Source organism: Malaclemys terrapin, chromosome 8, assembly GCF_027887155.1.
Source record: "Malaclemys terrapin pileata isolate rMalTer1 chromosome 8, rMalTer1.hap1, whole genome shotgun sequence".
NCBI classification, from domain to species: domain Eukaryota; kingdom Metazoa; phylum Chordata; order Testudines; family Emydidae; genus Malaclemys; species Malaclemys terrapin.
The window spans coordinates 92232296-92260016 of record NC_071512.1 but is presented as its reverse complement, the minus strand read 5'-3'; the positions used below and the strand labels follow the sequence as shown (position 1 = coordinate 92260016).

The 27721-nt window shown below is 40.2% G+C and overlaps 1 protein-coding gene across 3 annotated transcripts in view; it reads right to left on the bottom strand.

The window, feature by feature from the left end:
• The window catches only part of JAK1 (Janus kinase 1), an 85562-nt gene that overhangs the window by 4758 nt on the left and 53083 nt on the right, over window positions 1–27721 (bottom strand). For all 3 annotated transcript variants that reach the window (XM_054037563.1, XM_054037564.1, XM_054037565.1), the window contains 15 exons: window positions 22530–22752; window positions 20431–20594; window positions 18633–18975; window positions 15970–16158; window positions 14847–15004; window positions 13930–14053; window positions 10466–10655; window positions 8058–8164; window positions 6031–6177; window positions 5185–5272; window positions 4486–4613; window positions 3782–3917; window positions 3191–3342; window positions 1347–1497; window positions 390–484 (listed from right to left, as the gene is read on the bottom strand). In XM_054037563.1, the coding sequence (XP_053893538.1) occupies window positions 390–484; window positions 1347–1497; window positions 3191–3342; window positions 3782–3917; window positions 4486–4613; window positions 5185–5272; window positions 6031–6177; window positions 8058–8164; window positions 10466–10655; window positions 13930–14053; window positions 14847–15004; window positions 15970–16158; window positions 18633–18975; window positions 20431–20594; window positions 22530–22752 (2395 nt within the window). The remainder of the gene's footprint in view (window positions 1–389; window positions 485–1346; window positions 1498–3190; window positions 3343–3781; window positions 3918–4485; window positions 4614–5184; window positions 5273–6030; window positions 6178–8057; window positions 8165–10465; window positions 10656–13929; window positions 14054–14846; window positions 15005–15969; window positions 16159–18632; window positions 18976–20430; window positions 20595–22529; window positions 22753–27721) is intronic.

The window sequence follows — 27721 nt, the reverse complement described above, 5'->3', positions numbered from 1 at the left end:
TCTGGGTAACAAATTACCAGTGAATTCTAATCCCCCAGACTAGATTTTTCCCCAAATCTGTGTGTGGAGTGCACCTTCCATGTTTGGCTCGGTCCTTTTTATCCTGACAGGGTTAGCCTAGATGCCTGTATTTGCGCTATCCCAGTCTCTGTGTAGTGGAGCACCTGTAAATCATCCCCTTCCACACCCCTCCAACAGCCCTATGAGCTATCTGCTTAAAAGTGCACACCACCTCTTCTTCCACAAAGACTCCTCTGCACTGGGAGAATTCCTCGGTTGGTAGGCAGTGGGGGCGCCCAAAGGAGCCTGGGAGCAGTGTCAGTGAGAGACAAGGCTCAGTCATATGTCTGCTTCTTGAGGTCACGGCCTAAACACACCACTCTACTTACCTCTCCCAAATCTCGGATTCTTTTCAAAAATCGTTTTTCAAAGAGAGTGGGATCGACTTCTGCAAAAGGCTTCTTCTCAGAGACAATATCAGGATCTGACATGGAAAACAGCAGCAACACAGTCCAAATTAGACAGGGTCCCACAGAACCCCCTTATTCCTTAGATTTTACTCCTGTCCAAAGCTCTTGACTCATGTCTATCCCTACCCCTCCTCCTCCTTGCTGAATGCTAGAAGATTCCTCCCTCCCCTCACTGATTGTTTGCCCACCTCCTGCTCTGCTGCTTGTCTCAATGCCTAGCTCTGCTAAGCTACTGGGTCCTTGTGGGTTATTCTCCAAGATTCAGATTTAGACTCTTAGTTGCCCAATCTACAGAAGGGGATGAGTATTTTGGGTGGTCCCACATCTCCCTTCCAGAGATGGGAAATAAGGATTAGTTGTTTAGTGTCTGACAGAGCACTCTGAACATGAAAAGTGCTAATTAACAGAATAAGGACTAAGTAAGAGGCTTATTCAGTAATGGGAGCAGAGAAATCTAAAGTAATGTCATGAGCCCTTGAAAACATGATGCCCTTTAGCAACTTCTCTGCAAACTGGATCAGATCCACAGTTTTCTGTACCTACATTTGTGCCCTGATTAAGATTCCCAAATGACTCCAGTCATACTGGGCCCACATAGCTTGACATACACAATATCAAAACTGGCTGCAATTCTTTCAGTTCTTTAACCCACACGCAACAGAGAAATTACATAGTCTTTCCACATACCCTCAGACATGTTTTATTCCCATTGTTCCAACAGTATAAAACTCACCCCCTCAATAGTATTACATATGGAATTTCTGCTACCAGTATGTGTTGTCATGGTAAATCTTTGCTAGTACATGAAGTTACCAACTTAGCCACATAAATCAACCTTCCTTTAATATCAAACTAACAAGCAAAATCATTTCTTACTTTGTTCTTCTACTTTATTGATGTCTCTCATAATTGCTCTGAAAAAAGGTCTCTGATTGGGGTCGTAGTGCATGCACTGCTTCATCAGATCAGCTAGTTCCTTGCAGGATGGTGTTACCAACATGAAGTGCCCTTCGTAGAACCTCTCCTTCTGTAAGACAAGACAGAAAACCCAGCATGGATTAGACCTTATATTACAGAGCCATACTTTAACTCCACAGCTATCGTAAGACACTTTCCATGATAAATCTGACTTTGATCTTTCTCCCACCCCAGCTTCCACAAAACAGTTCCTTTTCACCAGAAACTCTGCACAGGTGTCGCCTTCCAGAGGAGACTAGTTTCTGCATAGTCTGGGATAGCTCAGAGCAACCGTTTCTGAGAAGGGTTTGGTGTATATCTCCTTTTGGAAAAGTCATCTTTTTCCCACTGCATCCCTCACAAAAAGCGTTGTCTAGGAACTTCAGGATTTGCTGCCCCCATGATGTATTGGTTAAAAGGAGCATTTTAGGGAGGGGAAAGGAGGAGGATGGAACACACTGTTGTCAAGGCAGCAAATTCCTTTCAGCAGCTCAGCTCTTCTGCTGAGCTACCTCTTCCTCTCAGGCAGTGGCTGAGGGACCCAGATACTTTCCTTGAACAGTTTAGTAGTTGTTGTGCAGGCTTATTTGGAAGAGCAGAACTTCAAGGGAGAAGAATTCCAAATGGGATCTTAGCTGTGGGGATCCCAGCAGTGGTGAGGGGGAACATGGCTTTGGTTTGATTAAAGAATATTAGTGGGACAGACAAGGATGTAGGAGGCCCAGGCTTGCAGGAGAGGAAGGGGGCAGGGCAGAGGGAGCGACAGGTCTTAACATAGGAATGGGGAAAGGAAGTAGGGAGTGGATCAGCCGGGCACTGGGGGAGGATGGAAGAAAGAAGAAATCCCAGCATGAAAGAGAGGATGTGATGAAAGAAGAGAGCCCAGCATGGCATAGTTTTGGGAAGGGAATCCTGTCTACCTCCGTGAATGTTTCAGACTACGGAAAGCCAGTGTTATTGGAAGAGCTCTGATTGAAGGGATGAATGGCTGGGGGTATTGAGAGGGCTGTGTGTTAATTGACATGGGAGAGTCAGTGATTCTAAGAGCTAAGAACTGCAGTCATCTATTCAGAAAATAAGCTGAGTTAGTTCAATTACATCCAGACACAGAGGTGACAGTTTATTGATCATAAGGGGTCTTTTTTTCTTTTGTGAGTCTTGGGAGTGGCTTAAGGGAACAGTTGTTAACAAATAAATGAAACCTGTGGCAAACAAAATGGAGGGAGGGCTTTCCATCTGGCACTGTCAGTGCAGTACTTTGCTCTGCGGGTGCTGGCTAGATGCCCTTCTCTCCTGCTCATTCAGTGTGCTGGCTGGATCTTGCCCTCTTCCCCCCAGGTAACTAAATTTCATTGAATCTTTGTGTCTTATTTGTCAAGTGCTTTGGGATAAATAGTGTGATTTAAATGTCATGTAGGCAACCCTTTGGTGCAGGTGCCTCAAAAGCTCCTGCATTAGCACTAATCACTTATTATGCTGTGTTAAGAAATCCCACATTCAAAAAGCGGATACAGGGTCAGTAGTCCAGCATTAGTTATTTAGCTTTGTTGTCAGACAAAGCCCAATTCCTAGTTTAGACCTGCAGTATTCTAAGCAGCAGCATCCACCTTAGCAAACCCACCTGTACTGAATTTTCACATGGGATTTAAATAGCTGGTTGAACAGAAAATATTAAACTACTATCAACTCTGGTATGGAAACAATAAATGCCAAAGAAGATACATTTCACACAGCAAGGTAAGACTCATGAAACGGACTTTTACCTCTGCTAATGTCTTATCTTTCAGGGGAGCTTCTCCATTATAGCAGATTTCCCACAGTGTTGTGCCAAAACTCCACTTGTCTGCTGCAACACTTAAATTTTTTGAATCTCCAACACATTCAGGTGCAATCCAAGGGATTCGTTCGACACATTCTTAGATAAAAGACAGTTTACATACTCTGGAGTTAATATCAACGAAGGGCTAGAAAAACTGCCAATTTATTCAGCATTGTATTGCTCTACAGCAACTTAACAAAGAACTAGTTACAAGTATTGGACGTGCCCTGAGATTTTCATAAAACTGGGGTTCCTCTTGTATTAGCTCATTAAACCCAATGTTGCTTTTTTACAAAGTGTGTGTGTGTGTGTGTGTGTGTGTGTGTACAGAATGACAAAGTAACCAAATACAGCAAACACTGAATGTAAGCAACATTCCACTTTACTGTGTATCCACAAAACTATAGCTCAAAACTGTACAGAATGGAAGAAAGAGATACCAGGCTGTGAACTGGAAGGAACTATCTGGTAAAATAATATTTCCTCTCTTCCTTCCCAACCACAGTAAAATGAATAATCTGGTTTTATACGGTACCTTGTCTGGATAGCACAGTTATTGGAATTCCTGGGTCACTCAGTTTAATGAAAGGACCGTATTCATGGTCAATTCCCTCTCTTGCCAATAGTATATTTTTTGTGCACACATTTCCATGTACTAACTCTTTATCCTCCTATAGTCAAAAGAAGGTTACAATAAATACAATGATTCAGCCATGCTATGCAAGTACATTTGCTTACACAGCTCAAGAGAGAGATGTAAAGTATCCAGGCTGAGCTCCAAAGAGTAGCTTGGAAGAAATGTTCCTGGAGCGTGAGAGGAAGGTGGAGGGGGGAACTTCCCCCTTATATGCCACTTTCACTCACAGCTCTCAATGCACTATGTAAAAATGGGCAAGAATCATCATCCCTCTTTCATAAGGGATGTAAACGAAGGACAGGGGCATTAAGTGACTTGCCTGAGGTCACACAGTGACAGAGATGGGCACTGTATTTATATATTTGATTTGACATTAAACAGGCTACCCTAGGAGCCTTGGACATTATTTGAAATAATATAATAAAAACAACAAGGAGGTCTGACTTCCACCCCACCCCAGACCACGGATGTTCCTGTGTGTTCTATTTAACAATACCCAGAAAAAGGAATTTCACTGGCCGCTATTGCACACTAATTTTGCAATTTAGACCCAAAAAACCCTACAGACAGTACTTTTCCCCTTTAGCATGCTGTCTACTTACCAAGTAGCTTAGTGCACTTGCCAGCTGTTTGGCTACTTTGAATTTCCAAGGAGTTGTAAGAACATCACTTTTCCGGTGCATAAAGAGATCCAGTGGCCCAAATTCAACAAACTCTTCAACCATGATATCTACAAAAATAGAGTCATGTCTTCAGTATGTAGCAACAGTATTATGTCTGAAATAATCCAAAGGGCACGACTGGGTCTTTCACGGCGAGCTACATTTTTTGGAGCATCTGCACCACACCACTGTGTCTGTACTAATGCTTTAAATCTGAAGTGAATTCACTGCTTGTGAAGGGTCCAGATTAACAAAGTGTTCCACTGGCCACATAATAGGTACAGTATGTGCATTGGCCCCCTCCTCAACCCTGACCTAGGAGATAACCTCTACTGGCAGGCAAAACTCCAACGAGTGGGAAGTCAATACCTTGCGTGGTCTCCTGACCCAAGGAAACCATTCTTATAAACACTGCCAGAAGATAGGTGGCATTAGGAGGAAAAACTATGATATGATACAAAGCTGAAGGAAAGGCTCCTCATTCCAATTCTATCACTACTTTGATTATTTATTATTCGTACTGCAGTCATGGACGACGACCTGTTGTGCTAAGCGCTGAACAAAAAGACTGACCCTTCCCTTAATGGCTTATGTCGTCACTTCATAAGAGCCACATTTACAGATTTTAAACGAACTCACTTTCTACATCGCGGACGCAGACCCCATGAAGGAAGACGATGTGTTTGTGGGAAATTTGCCTCATCATGCTTGCTGTCTCAAAAAATGCCTATTAGAAAGTGAAAAAGTCAAAGTAAATACCAGCAGTTCAGTAGCTATTCTAAAGCAAGGTATGTAAGGAAACAACTGAATGCGACATAATATCACAAAGTGCAGGAAAGACAATGTGACTCCTGTAACATGCAGGATTAACAACACGTTAAAGTGCTACATAAACGCCGGTGCAGTAGAAGTGCTGTCGTTTAAACTTTATATACCGTGCCAACTCTTTAGCCAAGGTTTTTAAAGCATCTTATCAACATTAAGCCTCGCCACCCTCGTGTATAGTAGCAGTTCCTCTTCACAAGGAGTAAACTGAGGTAGAGAGAGGTTAAGTGACTTGCTTGTGGCTACATGGTGAACCAGTGTCGGAGGTGCTGATAGACTCTAGCATCCTGACTCCAAGCCTACTGCATGCAGGACCAGGGCCTAATCTAGTAGTTACAACAAACGCTTATCCCCGTGTATAACCCACTGAACTCAGTGGGACTGCTGACTTGAGAAGTTACTTGCATGTGGGATCAGGGCCTGGATTTGTGACTCATCTGAAAAAACTGACTCCTGACTAAATTAGGTTGATCCTGTCAGGTGCATGAGTATTGCCAGGGAACGTTCGATAACATCTTGCATGCAAAATGCTAGCCTTAACTTTACAACTTCCTCAGTTTTGTATGCAAACTAATTAATTAAATAATGAACATCTGAACATGAATAATGTGGCATGGCTACTTGTTTGTACACTATGAACTGAAAAGAGGAAGAACTTGCCAAAGAAATGTCTCTGTGACTGGGGTCCAAGACTTTGAGGAGGACTTTCTTCTCTTTTTCATCCTGGTACCCTCCATTCTCATCTTCCTTATAATTGAGAATCCCAGAGTAAATCTGTGTTCTTGTTCCTCTTCCAAGGTGTTCATCCTAAAAGGTAATGTATAACCAGCATTTTCAAACCAAGGCATCAAAGAAACAGGCGTAGAGCTACCAAAATACTTAAAACCGCTCCTTGCAACCACTTGCTTTAGGACTATTCAGATTTCACCATTGGCAATCTGTCACCAAAGAGAAACTAGTAACATTTTACAGTAAGTGCCAGCTCATTATTCCTCCTTTTGGTATTCTCTGAAAATGGTATTTTTTATCATGCTGAACTCATTTAGTATTACTAGGATGTCAGATATTAGATCTACATTAATACCAAGCAAGTCCAGCATGATTTAATGTTATTAGAATGAATATCAAATGAATTAATGATGACTGGCCTCTTATTTACAACAGGATGACATTGAAGTATTACTTCAGTGTTACCAAAAAATTACAGCAAGTAATATTTCAATGGAACTCATTGTCAGGAATATTAGAAAAAACAGATGACATTTCCTCTCAAATTAACAGAGAATTCTCCTTGGATCTTTTGCAGAAAGAAAGTATGTATGTATGTGCTGATTATTATTGCTGGGCAGTTCAGCTGTCCCTCCCGCCACTGCCCTGTGCTGCTCCTGCCTCTGCCTTGGAGCTACTCCCGGGAGCCTCCTGCTTGCTGTGCGGAGGGGGGAGGGGGGAAGAGGTGCTAATGTCAGCTTGTCCCCCTCTCCCTGCTCCTGCCCCCCATTTCGACAGAGCGGGGGAGGGGACAGACAGGGCTCAGGATGGATGGAGCTTGCTGGCAGCAGCTGCTATCTCAACTTGCTGATCTACTTAAAAAGGCAATGTACTTAGAGTAGGGTCAGCGTACTTAAAGGGGCAATGCGCATCTCTCTCTCCCATACACAGGGTGTGTCTCTCTGTCTCTCTCTGCCATGCTGTCTCCCCTCCCTCCATTTGTGCTGCCTTGTAGAGTGTGAGGCTACATTAACAACAACGTGTTAACTCTTGAGGGCTCAGCTAGTGCTAGTTCATCATTTAGCAGTAAGGCATTCCCTGGGAAATATCCCACCCTCTTCCACCCTCTCACTTCACCACCTCAACCAAGCTTCACAATCATCACTGCTGTGTACAATATTAAATTATTTGTTTAAAACTGATTGTGTGCGTCTTATATATAAAAAAAATAAAATAAAATGTCTTTTGTCTGGTGAAAAAAATTTCCCTGGAACCTAACTCCCACTATTTACATTAATTCTTATGGGGAAATTGGATTCACTTAACATCGTTTCGCTTAAAGTAGCATTTTTCAGGAATACAACTACAACATTAAGTGAGGAGTTACTGTATTTGTTGGCCCAAGCTCTGAGACCTGCAGCTGCAGGTTTTTTTTGGCAGTATAGACATACCTTTATAGTCACCTAAATCCCACTGACTTTCGACAGACTTATGCTCCTAAATCCCTACATCACTTCCGAAAATGGGACTTAAGCTCCTAAATCACTTAAATGTTCCTCTTGTTTCCTACTGGGCAAGATCTCAAGTCTTGGGTACCATGTTTCTCTATTGAATCAAGCCTTTAAAAATATAGGACACTTTACGAAACAAAGTGCGTTAGGGTGTATGGGTGATAAAATTAAGATTCCCAAAACCAGTCTGGGAAATGTGTTTTTCCTTCCTGATAGGGTATTTCCCCTTCCTGCTATGCAAGTGCCTATAACCCATCATTGCTAAAATGCTTGAGTTCATGTTGGGTGGCTTACAGCTCTTTTAAACCAATAATAATATTTTTTAAATCTCTTTTGGGAGAGGGGAGACCCTTTCACTGTTGAGATTTCATGTTATTTCCCTAGACATGAAGGCTTTTCGTTCTTGTTTGGTTACATTAGGCAACTGAAAGGATCAGCAGAGCAAATTGATATTCAGCAGCTACTTACCTGCGTAACTTCTTCTTTGAGGATTCGATGGAAACTCAGTTGACCTAGAGGGCAAACAGGATGCCATTCCTGGCTTTTCTTTGTTGCCACTAACAAGTTAGAGATTTCTGGAGGATGGACAGGAAAGAGAGAAAACACTCTTTGCTGTAGTTTATTTTTTAATCTTAAATTAGCAATTCCTTACTTCCAATAGTTCCTCCAATAATGGAGTTTTATCTTCCATATGCTAACTGCAAGCTAATATTCCCAGATAGTTTTAGGGGACAATCTTAAAATATGATTATCTGGTCATATAACTTCTCCTAGCATCTATTAATCACTTGGAAGAGAATCCAATAAAAAATGCCCATTTTTTTTAATCTCCCCATCATAACCTTAGCTAGCGTTGCTTTGTACAGCACCACAAAAATTGCCAGTACTCACTGCACTGAAAAATATACAGGACACAAATGTGCCTGTTAAGCACTGGCCTGCATTGGGGTTACTGCAACTCCACAATGCTTCAAGCAGAGCTCTGGAAAGCAACATAGACAGTGTTTCGTGGTGCTCCCTGCATGCCCTCTGGGCAACCCATCAAGTGGGTATAACCTGCACTCCATTCTGAGGGCAGCCAGATCAGCTGGCCTGTATGGAGATGGTGAGAAAGCCCTTCTCCTCTCCAATCAGAATGGCTTGCACTTCAGGGCGTGCTGGCAGTCCCAGTGCCCCGAGTGCAAAAACTGTCACTTCGCCTTGGAAGTGGATGGGGGGCTCAGAATAAAGGCTCAGTGCGCACTCACCCTCCCTCGCGTATCCGTACAGAGAAAATCTACAATCTGATGTACGTACATATTTGGGCTTCTTGCACTCTATAGCAGCAGATATAAGCAACTATAACCTTTATAGTTAAAGGTACACAAGTACAAAACACCATAGGGGCTTCAGATGCATGTGTCCCCTTTCTCATTGCCATTACAGGGAGTAGAACATGTCTCTCAAGGTCAGATTACGACTGCATTCTTACAATACTTTAGGAAGGTTATACAGAGCTAAGCCTGACAAATTCTTTTCATTTCACACCAAAATTTCTTTACAAACAGATGGGTTTATTTGATTATTATTTTTAAAAAGGCAAACAGGAAGGGGAGAGACAGAACCGTGAACCTTCGGGATCCTCCCTCATTGGCAACAAGAGTTCCCATCAAGGTCAAAAGACAAACTTACACTCACATAAACAGATGCAACTCTGATGAAGTCAGTGGGAGTCTTGGGTAAGCAGAAGATACAAGTTTACCCTCGTATAATACTTTTTGCAGTTGTAGTAATAATATTATCTCATGAATTTAGGCTGTTTAAAATGTAATTGCTTTAATCTCTCAGTGCTCCAGACAATTATTATTGTTACTTTAGTTTCTGAAGCACTGTCAATGTTGTTACATAAGCAGTGCAACATGCCTTTCATATGTACAAATTATACTTCTCTAAACTTTTCACAAACTAAAAAGGTAGCTACTTTATCTGTTATTCCCCTTATTCTAACAGGAAACCATTATCTGATCAACAGGACCACACCACGTCCTTCCTCTTTCTTAAAGTTCAGCTACAAGTAATTTGTACACTTTTAATAAAGTGACTTTACTGAAATTTACAACAACATTGCACAATGCTCTGTTCTACTCCCATAACCAATTTTAAAGCAAAGTCTGAAGTCCTTGCTCAGACAAAATTCCCAAAGACTTCAAAGTGTGTTCTACCCGAGTAATGGCTTCAGGATCAACCCCTTTCTCTCTTTTAATTATTATTATTATTTTATTATATTAACACTTGATCTCAAGAACAAGTGATATTTAAACAAAAGGTCGTAACATGACATTCTGCCCTGCACGCTTTCTTTGATAGAACAAACACCACAGTGGATGGCAGCACCCTTGCTTTTGTGGGGGTGGGGGAAGCCCCTAAAGGATTACTGCTTATGTTTTACAATATTAAGAGGTATTTAAACACATGACTCATTATGAGTCAGTTGTGAGATTTTTTTTTTTTTTTTTAAACCTTTAAGAGCTATAATAAAATAGTCATCTGCTGTTGATACTACAGGGCTAAGTATTCACATGCTGAAGGCAATGTGTTACTTACTTTTAAAACTGTGCACAAATTATGTGAGCAATTAGCAACAGCCCTTAAGCATCCTGTGCTGAGATCACACAGTTCTCAAAAAATAATTTGTTCATCATACTTGCAGTACTATGGAGTACATAGTCTTTTTTATTAAAAAGGGCTTTTCTCCCCTGAAACAAGTAGGACACTTTTTTTAAATTTTTAAATCTGTCAAAAAATAATTAAAAAACACAGAACAAAATGCAAAGTCCCTCTGTGGTCAGAAATGCCTTCAGCTTCTCCAGAACAAAGTCTGAAGACAGAGTCGCTACCTTTTGGTTTTGGCTGGCAGCATCTCTTCAGTGTAAAGCTTATGTTGTCCGTTCTAAGGGTCTGTCCCTTCAAGTGATCCATCAGTTCTTTTAAAGATGGGAAAAACTTATTTGAGCCATGAAGGAAGCAACCGTCTTTTGTCACCTCGATCTGGAAATTCTTGTATTGGATTGACTCATTTAATTTTTGCTATTTTAGGGGGGAAAAAGCAAGATGTTAATCAGAAAAATGAAACAATAGGACATGGCTGACAAGCACATCTGGGGCCAAATTCATCCCTGATGATAGTCCAAGAAGCCAGTGAAATTAAACCAGGGACCAATTTAGCACCATAATTCTACCCATGCCAACTTAAAGTCCCTGCTTTTAAAGTGGCATATATTAAAAATATAATGAGGCCAATTTCCCCAGTCCTTAATGGAGTAAAATTCCTAATAGTGTCAATTAAGGGCTGCAGAATTTGGACTTAAGTCTCAAAATATAAATCTTTCCAAAAAACTCTAAATCCATAAATGATGGTTCGACTTACTACAATGCAGGATAGACTGTTCCAGATGCTGAGTGAAAAAGCCCTTTTAGATCTCAAATGTGAATAAGTTCTCCAGCTGCAATCCATATCCTTGGAGAACATTTTCAAATGTAGGTACCTACCACCTGTGGCTTTGAAATTCTACCCCCTTATCTTTTAGCCTGAACTGCTACATACTAGGTCTCCAGATGTGATTCTTCTTCAAGTCTCTATAGTATTGGTACATAAGGTATTTGCAATAAGGTTCTCACAGTCCTAGTTTTCCAAGACAAACTTCACATAATGCCTCAATTTCCCCATCTGTACAAGGGAAATAATGATTACTCACTTCTGTAAATTGTGTTGATCTACAAATACTGTATGTACTGTTGTAGCCATATTGGTCCCAGGATATTAGAGAGACAAGGTGGGTGAGGTAATATATTTATCTTTTTCTGTTGGTGAGAGACAAGCTTTCACAGATCTCTTCTTCAGATCCAGGAAAGCCGGGGGGGGGGGGGGGGGGAGGAGAATGGTAGGGGATTATAGACTGTTGTAATAAGCATAAATCCAGTGTTTCTATTCAGTCCATGATTTTTAGTGTCCAGCAAAGTTATGAATTTAAGCCCTGAGGCTCATTTTTTGAAGGTGTTGCACAGGTTTCATTTAAGGATGAGGACTGAGAGGTCTGATATAGAGTGATCGCTTTGTAAAATGTGTTCACGCACAGGTGATATGGTGTTTTTGTCTTTTATCATTTTTCTGAGTTCATTTGAGAATGTAGTTATTGTCTGGTTTCACCCACGTAGTTGTTATTGGGGCATTTAGTGCACTGGATGAGGTACACCACATGTTGTGATTGGCACATGTAGGACTCATGGATCTTGGAAAGGTGTGTTTTGGGGAGTGTTCATCATTGTCGCACTAGACATACATCTACGGGTTTTGCAGCTGTTGTTCTGACAAAGTCTAGTGCTGCTTTAAGTTGGTGTGTCCTGGTCTGTGGGGACCTTACTTCTGATGATGAGCTTGGAGATGTTGCGGGGTTGTTTGAAGGCCAGAAGAGAGGGGTCAGGAAAGATTTCTTTCAGGATGTGATCTCCACTGAGTATGGATTGTAACTGTTTGTCTGATGATACCCAGTACAGGTTTCGGTGTGGGATGGTAGATGACGACTAGGGGTGTTCGGTTGAAGAGGGTTTTATTTTTGTATTGAAGAAGGTTCTCTCGATGTATTTGGCGTATCCATGATGGGATCTATTTCTCTGGTGTCCTTGTTTGGTGAAAGCAGTTTTAATTGTGTTAGAGTGTATATCCCAGACTTTCACTTCAGAGCACATTCTGAGGTATCTGAACACCAGGCGGAAGATAACAGATTTCTTGGTTTTGAGGTGGTTACTGGACGTGTGAAAGTAGGTGTGGTGGTCCGTGGGTTTCTCGTATATACTTGTCTGTCGGTTTCTATTCTTGAAGCTGATCGTGGTGTCCAGGAAGGTGTTGCTAGTGTGGGAGTGTTCTAGAGAGAGTTTAATGGATGGGTGGTGATTGTTGAAGTTATGGTGGAAATCTGAGGGAGTTTAGGTTGTCTGTCCAGAGGATGAAGATATCCTCAATGTTTCTCAGGTAGATAATTGGTTTCATGGTGCATGTGCCCAGAAATTCTTCAAGGTAGCCCATGAAGAGGTTGGCACATTGGGGAGCCATCCTTATACCCATGGCTGTTCCCATGGTTTGGACGAAGTGTTTGTTGTGGAATGTGAAACTGTTGTAGGAATTTTACATAATTTTACCTTCCTTGCAGCTATTACATCCTGCAGTCTTACTTTCAAGTGTTACTCACTGATGTCCTTACCTCTCCTACACCCCATTAGTTTTTGCTATTTCTGTTACCAATGGGTGTGCCCTCTGCTGCAGTCTTCCTTACTCCTATCTGAAGATAAACCCTGCAGAAGAAGGCACTGTATGTATATTTGCTTGCCCCATTCAATCCCCCATATGTACCACACTTAGTTATTTTATATTGCGGAATTCCAATTGCCATTTTCCTCCCAATTCCCTAGATGGCTCAAATTCTTGAGTGGTTTTGGAAAGTACCTCCTAGTTTAGTTCTTTTAAGTGGTCAATCCAGCCACTTACTTACATGGTCCTAATCACTGCAGCATCTGAGCACCATCCGCTCCTAAATGTAGTACCATTCCTTTCTGTAGTTAATTTTAACAACTATGGATCAATTCTGCTTTCAGATCCATCCACACAACTACCACTGAAGTCAGTGGGAGTTGTACGTGCATAGCTTGGGGCCAAACTCTATCTTCCAAGTTCCGTTTCTCTCTCCAGATAATTCATAAATGTTAAAGAAATGAGCCCAACAATGACCCTTGAAGGACCCACTTAATAAGTGACTGCCTGACTTCCCAACATTTGTCTACAACCAATTTTCTATCCAGTTTATCATTCTGTCACTTTTTCCAAAATACTGTATGCTGTTAACTTCCTCTGTGATGCCTTGTCCAACACCTCATATATAGATCCAGGCAAACAACCCTCATCTAATGTCTCTATCAGTTGTCCAGAAAACCCCCTAAAGAAACATTTAGACTAGAGTGAGGAACTCTGACAATCACTCTTCCTTCTGCAGATCTTTGAGCATATATTTAATTCAACAAAAGCATCATTTTGGATCTGACACTCACACACCCTCCTGCATGGAGTTCCAGTGGGAATTCTGCATAAATTGAACCCGTATGACAGAGATACCACAGGTACTCATGGAGATTTACCCTGTGAGTAAGTAGGCTGTTGTGGCTATTGGGGCCACTTGTTAGTCAGACAGGATCACGTGCACTAAGCTATTGAATTACATGTATATGGATCATGAGGAGTTTATAGCCTTTACTTGACTCCAACATCGTATGTGATGCTGGTAACTTCATTTCGTGATGTGTCCCAACATACCTGTGAGATTTCAGAACACGTCACTGTCATGAGGATGTGATTAAAGTCTGTACAGCTCCACCTCAGCACATACATCCCCTCCTCATTCCCTTCTTGTCTCAATTTGTTGATGGCATACTCGGTGCTGAAACAGTTAATACAAGAATGAGTATAATGGGCAAATGAGCAGTTACATTCCAAAGCTATTTTAATCAAATGTCCTCTTGAAAGCTACTCTGTCTTTAGAACAAGAATGAGCAACTGCACTATACTAGCACTTACACTATTAAAACATACTTTATACTGTGTGCGTATATACACACCTTCATTTGTTAACAAGCTTCCAGAACTGTATGCATGCAATAGCTTTGTTTTCTGTTTGTTGCACCTTCAAATTTTGAAGAACTATGCCTCTCTGCAGAAACAGTTGCCATTATGTTTTTATATGTAGTTGTAGCCTATTACAAGTGAAATGTAGAATAGCACGCTACAGAAGATAAAGAGTGTGATTATTATAAGCGCTCAGCGGTTACTCTGCTCCACTTGAAGTTGCTGGGAGTATTGCCATTTTATTGTTCACTTCAATAACAGAAGAATTAGGCCAGCAGTAAGTGCTTCTGAAAATCCTACCCTAGAGTTTCAAATGACTTACACCGGATGCTGTTCTCCTTCTCTCCCATCTTAGCAACATTTTAACAGATTGTCTCAAACTGAACATGCAAATATCTGGAAAACAGTTGGAATTGTAAAAATAAATGCTGGTTTCCAGCAGTCTTGATCATCATCAATTAAGTCACTCTACAATCCTTTGCTAGCAAATCCCCGCTAGTCAAGAACCCTCCTAAATTTCCTCAGTTAGTTCAGGGTAGTGCTATGGCTTTAGGAGGGGGATAAATGTCTTTAAAAAAAAAAATCAAGCCAAAAGCATTTAAACTAACCAAATGGGCCCATGGCAGCCATTTTTTATGTTGTGCACCATCAAAGGCGGAGCTACATCAGTGCAGAGATAGAGGTGGGCGTCTGCAGTAAGTCTGAAGTATCCATCTACTAAAGATGCAAATGACAAGGCCTCCTCGTGTGAAGAAAGTTTTAATTCCTAGAATAAAGAAGACATTTTAGTCAAGAATTACTGCAGTTTAGTTAAAAAATTAATAAAGGAGGGAAGGAGAGAGTTAGAATCTGGGAACTGATGTATGATACTGTTTTCCCCAGGATTTTTCAAAGGGGAGGGCAAAATGTTATCCAAGTACCTACAGCACAAGGAAATATTTAGGAGTGCAACAGTGACCATTCTATATCCCAGATATTTTTTTGACAAGTTAGCATGGGTGAGCATATGGTTTTACTGAATGGTGGGCTACACACACACCCTAACCCTCCAGTGAGAGCCACGAGTGCAGAGTCTGGCACCCATGTGGGTCCCTCTGATTCAAAAGGACTTCTCAGGAGCATGCGGGGGGACCACTCTGGATTTGGAACCACACGTGTTTTGATCGTTCATTTCTAAATTCTGGCATCCAAAACAATCCTCAGCAGGAGGAAAACGCCAGGGTACTCTCTTTGAGGAATGCCATTATTCCTATGTTCGCTGATGCTCTTCTCCTGCCTCTTCCCCACCTGATCTTTCTCTTGGTCTCCTCTCCCTCCATGCTCATTGCTGTTTCTTTTCTTCCTTCACACTGCTTTTATCTTGCCAAGGTGCATCCAGGGAGGTCACAGACAACTAACTATGAAGTGTGGTGGGGTTGTTTACCACATATTGGGGGGGCTTGGATGGGGATAACAACAAGTGTGGTGGTATGGATAGTGACACGTACACAGCTGCATAGCTTTGGGGAAGAAAGATGTTTATCAATTTGTTCTTCAAAACAGAGCACTGGTTTAAAAAAAAAAAAAAAAAAAAAAAAAAAAAAAAACACAAATTGTTGACATTACAGTATTTGGTACCCATTAGATAAACAACAGGAGTGATGGTATTAATGGCACCACTTTTGTCCAGCAATACTGTCTCATTAGCTCATCCTTCTGCTGGAAAAGAGCTTACCGCACCTAAGCCCTTACCATCTTTTCGTGGTTCTGCTTGTTAATATTGATCGTGGACTCCTTTATGACAAGGAGTGTGATTTCAGGAAAATATGAAAAATTGTTCCATTCCTCTCGGATTTTGTTTTTTTCGTCATCCTTCTTGTTTTTGCTGTCTGATTTTTTCCTCTTTAGTTTATTATGTTTCTCTCTCTCAGGCTGTACAACCTGCAAACATTTTGGAATGAAAGTACCAGATAAATATTTTTTAAGCATTGAAGATACATTTTCATGCTAAAATTAATCTTGGGTGGGTTTTTCAAACCACTGCCCTCAGAATTAACCAGTCACTCATGTCTTTAATGTGTATTTTATAAAGACATTCATTCTCTAAAAGACTATTTAGAGAAACAGGATCGAGAGCAAATAATTCATACATTGTGTGACTGAGGAACCTCTTGATTCCAGCTGGAAGAGGGTGTATGGAGCACATAAGGGTACAGGAATCCCAAGTCTGGTATTCACATCAGAGTTCACCAAAGAGTATCATATGAGGACTCTAATAAAAGCTTGTGACACTCTGGGCATCAACATCACTGTGAAATGTATGTAAAGATGCTATGCAAGGAGTTATGCATTTACACTGGAAATTATGTTCTTAGGGTCTGTCTCAAGGGACTGGCCATCAGCAAAGGTGAAAAATAGATTTTCTGTCAGACAAGAAATGTTTGTCTAGCTGGCTGTTTACATGTAAATTCAGTATTGTATAGTTCACAATGGTCTCCTCTCACACATCTGAACCGAATGCTAATATAGGCCTGTGTGAGCTTCAGAGAGAAAAGGAACAGGAGGAAGTAAGCAGCCTGATTGAAAATGCTGGTGAGAACTTTGGGTGAGAGATGCTTCTTTAGACAGGAGGTTAAACCTGTTAGTTTACATATAAAACAAAATCATAACATGTTTTCTAGAGCCTAATCATTCGTTCCCATCTCTTACACTGGTTTTTATTTGAATCTCTATTCTTTCTTAAATAAACTTCCTTTTGTTTTATAATGGCACTCACGTGCTGTGTATAATACAAGGGCAGTCGTCAAAGAAAAAACTGATAAACGGAGGTACAGTGTTCCTTTGAGAACAGGGGATCTGGGATTTCTGTGGGTATCCAGTGACTAGGGCTGGATACTACAGGGGGACACTTTGAAAGGACTCAGGGGCTGGGGTCCTTCTGTTGTCAACCTGCAAGGCAAAGACAGTGCTGTGTAGCCCAGAGGAGAATACTTCAGTGGCTGACAGGCTGGTTCTCTCAGGGACTTAAATATCCAGCCAGACTCCCTTGCTCTGGAAGCATGTGGTAACAAGGTGATTCACATCTCTGGGCGCCAGGAGAAGTGTCACAAATTCCAAGCCTGGTTTTGCCAACAATTCATTGTGCAACCTTTGGCATGTCAGTTAACCTTTCTCTTTCTCCATCAGTAAAAAAGGGATAATGCTATCTACATAGTACTTGAGGGTAATAAAGGTTAGTTAATGTCTGCAAAGTAATTAACAAGTATTACAAAAACTCAGTTCAAAACTCACTAGCCACATTCTCCTCTCGATGCATGAACTCTCCATTGATATCTATTGGAATTCTGTGTGTAGTGTACACACATACAGATAACACTATTTAAACAATCTTTTGAGAGGTCATTACTAACCCACCATATTTATTATGCCACAAGGAGGATCTCTAACTAGTAATTAGATAAAGGTTTTTCATGGTTAACTTGCCAAGACAAAGGAGCATATTCCCTGTCCTCTGCACTCCTGCACATGCATCTTCCCACTTAGTTATATATAACTTTTTCATTTATTATTATTGAGGTTGTAGTTCCCAGAATGTACCAAGCACTTTCCAAACCCAGGGGACAGGGTCCAAAATGCAAACCTACAAGGCAATTTGACATAGTCCTTTGTCCTCCAGTGGCCCCCTTTTGGGCATAACTGTAAATCTGTGTGGGAACACAGTATACATGTAGTTATGGAAGGTGGCCTTATTTATGAATGTTGATATTGAGAGCAGCATTTTAAATACAGGTGACTTCAGAAACACAATTTACTGTTTGATTCATTTGCCCACACACCCACACCTCTACCTTTCACTGCTTGGATGGGTACAGAATATTACCACAAATCCCGCTTTTGAAATCCTACAGAGCAATATCTAGTTTGGCTGATTTGGTACAGGTATTAATTTTCATTGTGACTTCTAGCACTCACAAAAACAAAGAACTAGTGCTGACCAAAGGCAGGCTTTCTGCCAGTTTCCTAATGCAATTCCGCCACCAACCTACCACGCCCTTCCTTTCCAAATTAGTAATCTCATCTTGTCCAAAAACTACGAATTGATCAAACCACAAGGAGGTTTTACAATACAGAAAAACGTTTTTGTGACCGCTGCACTTATTTCACTTATGATCTAAACAAGGTTACAATGAAGCTTTTCTAGAGGCAAAAACTAGTATGTTTCCCCACTTGCAAAGGACTACTGAGTTCTGCTAACCATTTAAAAGGAATGACAAGAACACTACTAAACAAACCAAACAGTCTGAAGTTGAAACTTCTCAATTAACTAATTTTCCAAAATAGATTCAAGTTTTTTTGCAGGCTTTCCCCTCCACCCCAAATAACCTCAGTCTTTTTGTCTGTGAATGGACACTCACATTTGGTTTGCGCCTCCACTGTATTCCATTGTTTCCCGTCACCATCACTTCATACTGTGGGATGATCCCATTGTCTCCAAAATTAAATCCATGTTTTTCATTCTCTGTTAAAATATGCAATGATGAAGTCTCAAAAATTTCTGCTCCATAATGCTTAGTTAAAGTCTCCATTGTTGATAAGTATTTAACCTTCAGATCATGTGGAGAGACACTGCTATCGCAAATGGTTTTATTGTTAAACTCCTTAAGGAAATCCTTGAAAACATTGTTTATCCGAATTCTGGTTAAAATATTCCTTTGTCTGATGGTCTTGTTCAAAGTTTCAGGAATATAACGTTTGTAACTAGAAAAAAAAACATTGGAATATTAATATTGCTACCTCAATTTTCTGTTATAAAACTGCAGTTGGTTTACTGTAAAAGTAACGTACTGAAAACACATGCAGAGTTTCATAGTGCATGTAAATAATGTTTTCACCCCTCAGTTCAGAGAGCACCGAGAAGCAGTTTCATAACATGTGATATAATTGCCCAGTTTTTTACCTGACACAGATACAGACAATAAGTAAACATTTGAAAACCTCAGATAAATGCAGGGGGTTGTCTCAAATCAGTATTATCTCATTAAGATACATAGTAACAAAGCATTTAAGGAACAGTTAATTAAAATACATAGTAACAAAGTATTTAAGCTGCAGTTATTTTTTTCACTACTTTAGGCAAAAAAATTCTGAACTTGGTACCCAAAGTTACCAAATGAAATCAATAGAAACGGTGAGTACTCACCGCCTCTGCCACTCAAGCCACTTATTTAAGTGCCTAAATATGGACTTACACTTTTGAGAATTTTGACCTTAACCTTTGATATAGCTTTTGAGAAACTGACATTTACTTGGGCAATAAACTAACATTATAACCACCTACATAAACAGAGTTGTAATTATAATCAAGTAAATATATTTAATTATATTGCAAACTGAAATTAAAATCACAATATACCATTTACTAAAATGAGGCGGTGAGAGAGGCAAATTTGACTATACTACATGAAACTAAAACGTTACTAAAATAGATTTAAAGGCTATTGTGTTCAATTTACCGTTGGCAGCCTACTAGTTAATAAAGTTGCTAATTCTGAGTCATCTATTGCTATAACAAACTGACACGTTGAAGTTACATGGATTCCATCAATATTCAGGACTTCATGGTTGTCACTTATGCTGTGGCTTCATAAAATTCACTGTAGCCAACAGGTAACAGAACTCAAGGGCATCTTCTAATTACATATCCTTACCACAAGGGCTAAAAGAGAATTGCTTTTAGCTGTAGTAACATCAGGGCTTATATCAGTGGTAGACAACCTGCAGCCCACGGGCTGCACGTGGCCCGTCAGGGTAATCCACTGGCAGGCCGCCAAACCGTTTACATTTTCACAGCCGCCTGCAGCTCCCAGTGGTGGCGGTTCACTGTTCCCGGCAAATGGGAGCTGCGGGAAGCGGCCAGCAAGTCCCTACGGCCTGCACCGCTTCCCACAGCTCCCATTGGCCAGGAACTGTGGCCACTGGGAGCTGCAGGCAGCCATGCAAATGTAAACAAACTATTTGGCGGCCCGCCAGCAGATTACCCTGATGGGCCGCGAGCAGCCTGCGGGTCGCAGGTTGCCCACCACTGGCTTATATCCTCTGTCGGATCAGCCACTAGAGGGCAAGGTGTCCATACACATTTCAGAAGGTCTAATATTCTATCCAGAAGAGGGCAGTAGCATACACAGTACTGAGTGTAGAGTTATCCTGACTAACCTGATATCCTTGGGAAGTTCTGGCAGCTTCATGTTTTTTTTGATGGCATAGTGAGAGATTGCAAGGACAGCCATTCCCAGACATTCATTTTCAATTTCATGAACCTCCTGATCATTTTTAGGGTCTCGAACTGGTGCCAGGCACTTCACCAAATCATATTGTCCCTTAATGGGAAGCAAAGAGAACAAGTTGCTTTCAAAATGTTTGCAATAGTCTATCTTCTGTATACCAACACGGTCAACAAAATCATAGACCTACACAAGCAGCAGCAGAGCCTTCCAGAACAGCAAGTGCTGCCTTCTCCTGGACATAGACATATAAAATGGAACAAATAAAGATGCATCCAGGCCACCCTCACACTACAAATCTTGTCTTTTAAAATCTTCTTGAGAATAAGCAGCAAGAATGGTGCCTGACAAAAAAGGTGTGTGGGGTTTGTTTTTTTCTTTTCCCCCCAATGGCAGTTTCTGTAGCACAGAAAGAGATCATACTTAGATGGTCACTAAAGCCCCAGTCCTCCACTGTGACATGTGCAGGAACACCTGTGTACCTGCAGAGCCCCAGTGACTTCAATGAGACTCATTGTGGTCACAGGGGATCCCTTGTGCATCTCATTGCAAGACTGGGGCATACACTGGTGCACACATCCCACTCAAATCCTTCCAAAGACCCCCACTCCTCAGTGTTGCCTAAAAAAATAACTGAAGAAAATAAACTTTTGTGGCACCATGAAGATATTTACTATCCAGTGCAGAATAGTCATGATCTTATTTCATTAACTTTGTCCTTTCTCACCCCATCCCTCTGTTTGTTACTCCTTGAATCACATCTTAAAGATCAGATTGTAAACTCTTCAGGGCAGTGATCTTTTTTCTAACTTATACTGGAGTTGGGATTTTTATACTCCACTTCTTTTTTAAAAAATGGTAGTCCCCAAAAGTACAATTTTGTCAACACTCTAACACTGTCTGATAATGTTCGCTAGGGTGACAACTTATCCTATAGTTTAATGCACATCCTTTTTTTTCCCACAGTGACCAAATAAAGAGCTATTTTTAAAAAAACGGATTATAAAAGTTTTCAAGCAATAGTTACATAGACTATGATACACTGTGACATATGTATGATCATTTAATGAATAAAACATTGTGGGGTGATGCCTCTTAAAAAATCTCTGCTCCATATATTCTATGCAGTTCTCTTGTTTCCTTCAAAAGTGATTTCTCAAATGTTCATTCGGCTGTCATTTACGTTATATTTTCTTTATTGTGGTTTCACAACTAAGCAACACACTATCACCCTAACAGCTCTCTTCAGACTTATCTTGCTTCTAAAAAGGGACAGTCAGCTTTGAAAGTCACACTTCTGTCTGAAAATTTTGTAGCCACTATAGTTACAATTAGCACCTAAGAGTACTATAAAGATGTTAGCAACAAAACGTTCCTTATTTTTTTCCAGTTTGTTTACTTTGTGCATTTCACAGCACTCCACCAATTCAGTCTCTATGAATGGTCTATTTCCCTGTTTCCTTTGTATAGTTAATTTCTTCTATCAACATTATCTTTTGTTTTCTGGCAGCAATGTATTCGGTATTGTAAGAAGACAGAATCCCTGCCTCAAAGTGCTCACTCTCTTTTTAAAAATAAATACACAAAACAGAGACAGCAGATAGGGAAAAGGAACTACAAATAAAAAAAGCCAGCTGGTAATTGAGTGCTTTTGTTATCAGGACTCAGCCAAAGTTTTAACTCCACACGATTTTTTTTAGAAGTAAGATATGCAGGCTGTTCCAAATTACCCTGAAGTTATCTGTTGGCTAGCAGAGGTTGCACTTTTAGACTGAGGAATAGCCTTTCAAGAGAAAAGTGGAAGCTCCATGTTTTTGGACATTTTAAAACCAGACTGGATAAAACACCAGAAAATATACCATAAGATATACTCAAACAATGATAAATGAGGTGGATCTCTACCTTTAATTTCTTTGGGAAGATTGTTCCTTAAAACTTGAGAAAGGGATAGTTTTATGCAAGCACATATAAAGCATATAACCATTTCAACCACAGGAAAAATGCTTAAGGCTTTGTTATACAATGTCTTACCTGTGCAAAGAGATATTCTAGCGAATTTGCATCAAGGATAGGGGTTCCGTCTGGCACTAGTTTCTTCTCATAGGAATTCTTTTGTTTCTTTGGAGATGTGTCAAGGATAGGAGTTCCATCTGGCAGTAATTTCTTCTCATAGGAATTCTTTGGTTTCTTTGGAGAATGCCTCCAGACTGATGGCTCATTTTCACTTGTCCCATGCCAGTTCATAAAATAATACCTTGAGAAAGAGTTATGAACTTTAAAAACTGAGGAGAGCCTCAGTGTATTTTGGATACCTATTTTTGAACTGTTTAAAATAAATGTCTAGCAATAAGTCAACATCCTTAATCTTTCTAATCTCAAATAAAATATTACACTGGCCCAAAATACTGGACCCATGCTAAAACAGCATTCCCGTCTAAGGGACCAGTGAAAAGTGATATTATTAAGCTCTGATAGTTTCTGCTTTCAAGCAGCATATAGCATTCATGTTAGGTAGGTAATACTGGCCATTAAAATCACAATAGCCTGAGTCACCATCCTGTTTCTTCCCTGTGCAGCCCACCATATAAACACACACCAATTTTAAAATGATTTTAGCTGCCACTATCTCAAGATTTGCTTGAACTAGGACCAGTGTTGTTTATCACACGATATCTTGGAATCTCTCATTTCTGGTGGTTCCAACCATTAAAGCTCCAACTCTTGGCATTCATGAAAATATGGCTACTAAAAATCAGGCTAGAATTGAAAGGGCGAGACTAATCTGAACAATCCAGTTTTAAAGGGATGCAATCAATTTACAAAATATATTTGAAACAAACTTCTTAGCCTGCTGGAATGTTACTAATAATACCCTGAGGCTGGGATTTTCAAAGAGGCCAAAGAGAGTGAGGAATTCAAATCCCACTGAAACTGAATGAGAGCTGGGTGCCTTAATGCTTCCTTCCCTACCCTACTCCAGCATTAAGCTCCTTTAAAACCATCTCAGTTTAAATGATGCAAGGTGAAATCCTTTTAAAAATCCATATTTACTTTTTCAGTTAAGTAAAATTTAGTTAAACCAAGTCTGGATTAACACATCCTTTGCCATAATTCTTACTTTGCTCATTTAAATATTTACACTTAAAAGAACATAACAAACTTAATCAATTGCAAAGTTTTCAGAGTGCTCTGTAAGAATGTTAAACGTTGAACATGTACGGATCCAGTCCTTATTCAACTGTTACTTCAACACTGTTCACTAATGACTCACATTAACAGAGATCTGAAATGACAATTTCTAATGGGGTGAAAGTCAGTACTTACGCTGAATGCCATCTTGTTTGTTACACAGACTTCTGCAAACCTTTGACAACCTTTAGAATCTTAAACAGTTTTGTCTGTCTAAACCTGCATGATAAGTAACCTTAGAATGCTATTTTGTGGTTGAAATGAGGTAAGATTAGATATCTTAATGTACTTAAAGGTCAAGTGAACATGGAAAACTACAATAGCTACTGCACGTATCGCAGAGAAGGTCACATGCATAAAGCTACATTAAAATAAAGTTAAGGGTTTCTTTGGTGGAAAAAGCTAGTGCACATTCTCCGTAAATCAGGCAGTTGAACAAAACTACAAACTTTTCACAAAAATACTCAAAAGGGAATTACTTTACCCTATTATGGATTATTAACTTATAATGTTCAAAATGTGCAAAGTGTCTTCGAGCGCAAAAAAGAGTAAAATGTGGCCCAATTAGTCTAATTTCAGACATAACACAACAAAGGAGGCAACAACAAAAATGAGAAAAGAGAAGGAAAGGTAGCAATAAGCTTACACAATTACTCAGCAGAGGCTTGTGACCAGCAGGGTGGAGCAAAACAACTTTTTTTTTTTTTTTTTTTAAACGTATGTAACGAAAAATATCTTCTGTGAATCATTTCTCATAGGCATCACAAATGAAGTGGGCATTGGGGGAAATTAGGTCCCAATTCTGCAATGAGCTCTGCTCAGATCTCTGTATATGTGAAGCTCAAAGTAGGATCAGGCCCTTAGTGGTTAATGAAAATAATGACCTTTGACATTTCAATGGGTGTTTCTATTAAGGATGGTTTAATTATCTGCATCATACTCCAATAACTTAAAAGGAAGCAAATAAAGTATTGGTCAAATTTAAGGACAACTTGATATAGAGATGAGACATTCTATATTGTGTGTTTGACTCTTCTCCCCCTCTCTCCCCATCCATCTAATCAACTCCTGAAAAAAGCCTGTGTATGGTGCGCAGGAAATGGTAATGCATGGGAACTCCTATAATGAATATAAAAAACTCAGTTTGGAACTTTTACATTCCAAACACAAGGCTCATGAGATAGTTTTCTTATCCCTTAATAGCAGGCAATTACTCTGTTTTCTATACTTTTATAAAAAAAACACTGCTGTTAACCCCATTATTTTTCTGGAGATTCCTGTATTGATATTCTAACGGAGGTCAGAATTTGGCCCTTTACATATAAAATGACTTTTGTATTTCAGTAGTGTCTAAAAGCTCTAACCAAGATCAGGCCCCATTGTGCTAGGCACTGTATATTGAGAATAAGACAGTTAGTTCCAGCCCTGCAGAGTGTGCATTCTCTCACCCTTTGTCTGTTTAGATTGCAAAGATTATTATCCCCTTTTTTAGAGATTGAATGATTTGCCCAGGATCACACAGGAAGACTGTTGCAAAACTGCGAACTGGACTCACAACTGGACTAACCTGCCTCTCATACAAAAAGCTCCAACCAGCTCTGTTCTTAGAAAAAGAAACAAGTTTTATTTTTGAAACTTATTGTACCTTTCTTTTCATGGAAAATAAAATAATAGAAAGTATGATTTTAAAAAACAGTACGTTCTATTTAATTACCGTACTGGAATAATTCAACTCTTTCTGATCAGCTTGTGTGTCATTTAACCAGGATGCTACAAAATATTATGGTTTCTTATGTTGCAGACTTAGGAAAGGGGTTCTTCAAAAATAACCAAGTATAAACGAGATAGGTCTAAGGTGTAAGCTGCTGCTATGTACATGCCCTGAAGATTGACTGATATTATATGGGGAAAAATATCACACTCACCAAAAGCCCAAATTAGAATCTTTCAACGGTGGCACAGAAACCTAAACATCTAAAGCATTTGGAATGTCTGAGCCATGTACTTTCATCATATTTATATAATTATACACACAAAAATGATATTAAAAAAAATCCAAGTTGCAAAGTTAAGCACTCAGAACTCAGGAAATGCCAGAATTAAAAGATGCCTGTTCAACCTTAATTCAGACTCCTTATGTGCATCCATTATGATACAGTCATTAATGATAACACACAGTAGTTTTTTCAAAGGACTGACTTTGCAACCCGTCCTTTTAAATAAGTTTGCATGTGACTTTTCTAAGTTTTTTAAAAAGCAAATTGAAAACAGAAATTCCATAACATGGCATTGTACTGACCCCCACATGGGTCATCAGCAGGATCAGAACCTACAGATCCACCACACAGCCCTCCACAGCTTAAACTAATGCAATAACTGATAGCAGCAATAAGTTGTCATCCTCGATATGGCCCAGCCCTAGATGGGACAAGATACACTCCTTGCCATTGAGTTTCATAGATATTTGCTTACAGGAGAGGAATGATGAGACTCAGGAATCCTGGATTCCATTCCAGGTTCTAAAGGGGAGGGTGCTCTAGTGGGCACAGGCTCTTCTGCCCAATCCCCACAAATTTGACCCATTCTGCTCCATCACTCCAACCAGTGCTAGTCCAGTCCTGTCTCTTCACCACCACTGGCTCCTTGTCCCAGTCCTATTCTCCTTACTTTGCCAGTCCCAGTCTCCTCTCCTCAGACTTCTTATCCAAGTCCCAGTCACTCCCTACTCCTGACTCCTCCTCTGATCTCTCTCCCCCACTGTAGCCTCTAATCAACTCTCCCACCCAGGCCATGTTCCCAGTCTCCACTGGCTCTCAGTCCCAAACCTCTCACCAGACTCCTTGTCCAACCTCAGTATTCCCCCGGCTCCTAGTCCGAGTCTCTTTGCCCATCTCCATACCCCAGCTCCTCATCAGATGTGTCTCTCCTCACCTCCTTCCCCCGCAACCCCCCTGTTCATACTCAGTCTCTTTGCCCAGACAGTCGCAGTTTCCTCTCATAGTTCCCAGGCTTTTTGTCCCAATCTACTCCCTATCCAGTCCAGCTCTTACCCCTCTGCATTCAAGGTCATGCAGCTTCCCCCTCCATACTGCCTGGGCCCAGCAGGGAGATCACAGATAGCACAGAACAGTCTCCATGCTCTTAGTTCCAGTGCCCAGGCTTGACCCCAACATGGCCCACAACAGCTCAGAGCTGCAACTGTAGGGAAAATCCTGCTCAGCCCTGGGCTAAAGCATGCCTACTGTGGATGAAGACTCCGCTGAACATATGCAAACTGCAATTTTTATTCAAAGGCTTATAATTTGGGTAGAGGTTCACTGGGAAAATGTGGCCAGAATTTTTTTAACATGGTCAAAACAATATATTTTCCTCTAGCTTTGTTCTCAGAAATGGCTGAACAATTTTGGCTGAAATTAAAAATCAGTCTGAGGTAGGCACTTGGCATGGAAAATTTCAGCACAAATAGTTAAAGTCTGGCAAAGTTACAAGCAACAGGGTCTTACAATGGAAACTACAAGGCAACTTTAATAATATATAACAGAAATAAGAAGTAATTCTGGGAATTGTCACCATTGACTCACCAAAGCAGAAACATACAAATATAATCTGATTATATGGGGAGTTATTTTTATGAATTAGTAATATATTCATGCAATGTGGTTAGTTAAAAACAGTATTACTGAGTCAGTGGTTAAAGTTCCTACAATTGCAATTTTCTTAATTTATATTTATTTGTATCATATTCTAAATAACATAAGCTCTTCCTTTAAAAAGAAGAAACTGCACACCAGAAGTATTATAGAAGACTATCAGGGAAAATTGCCCTGAGTTCCTATTGTACCGAGAAAACATCAAGATTTTTCTGGTATGTGGTTGACCTGATTGACCTTTTGAAGCAAGTAAGAGCAACTAATATTCTGTGAGACCATTAGATTTCCAAGAGCTTCTCTCAGCAATTCAAGTCACTCAATTCCATTATTATCTGGTGTTAATCTACTGTACTTAATAACAACAGTTTAAACCTGAGATTAGTT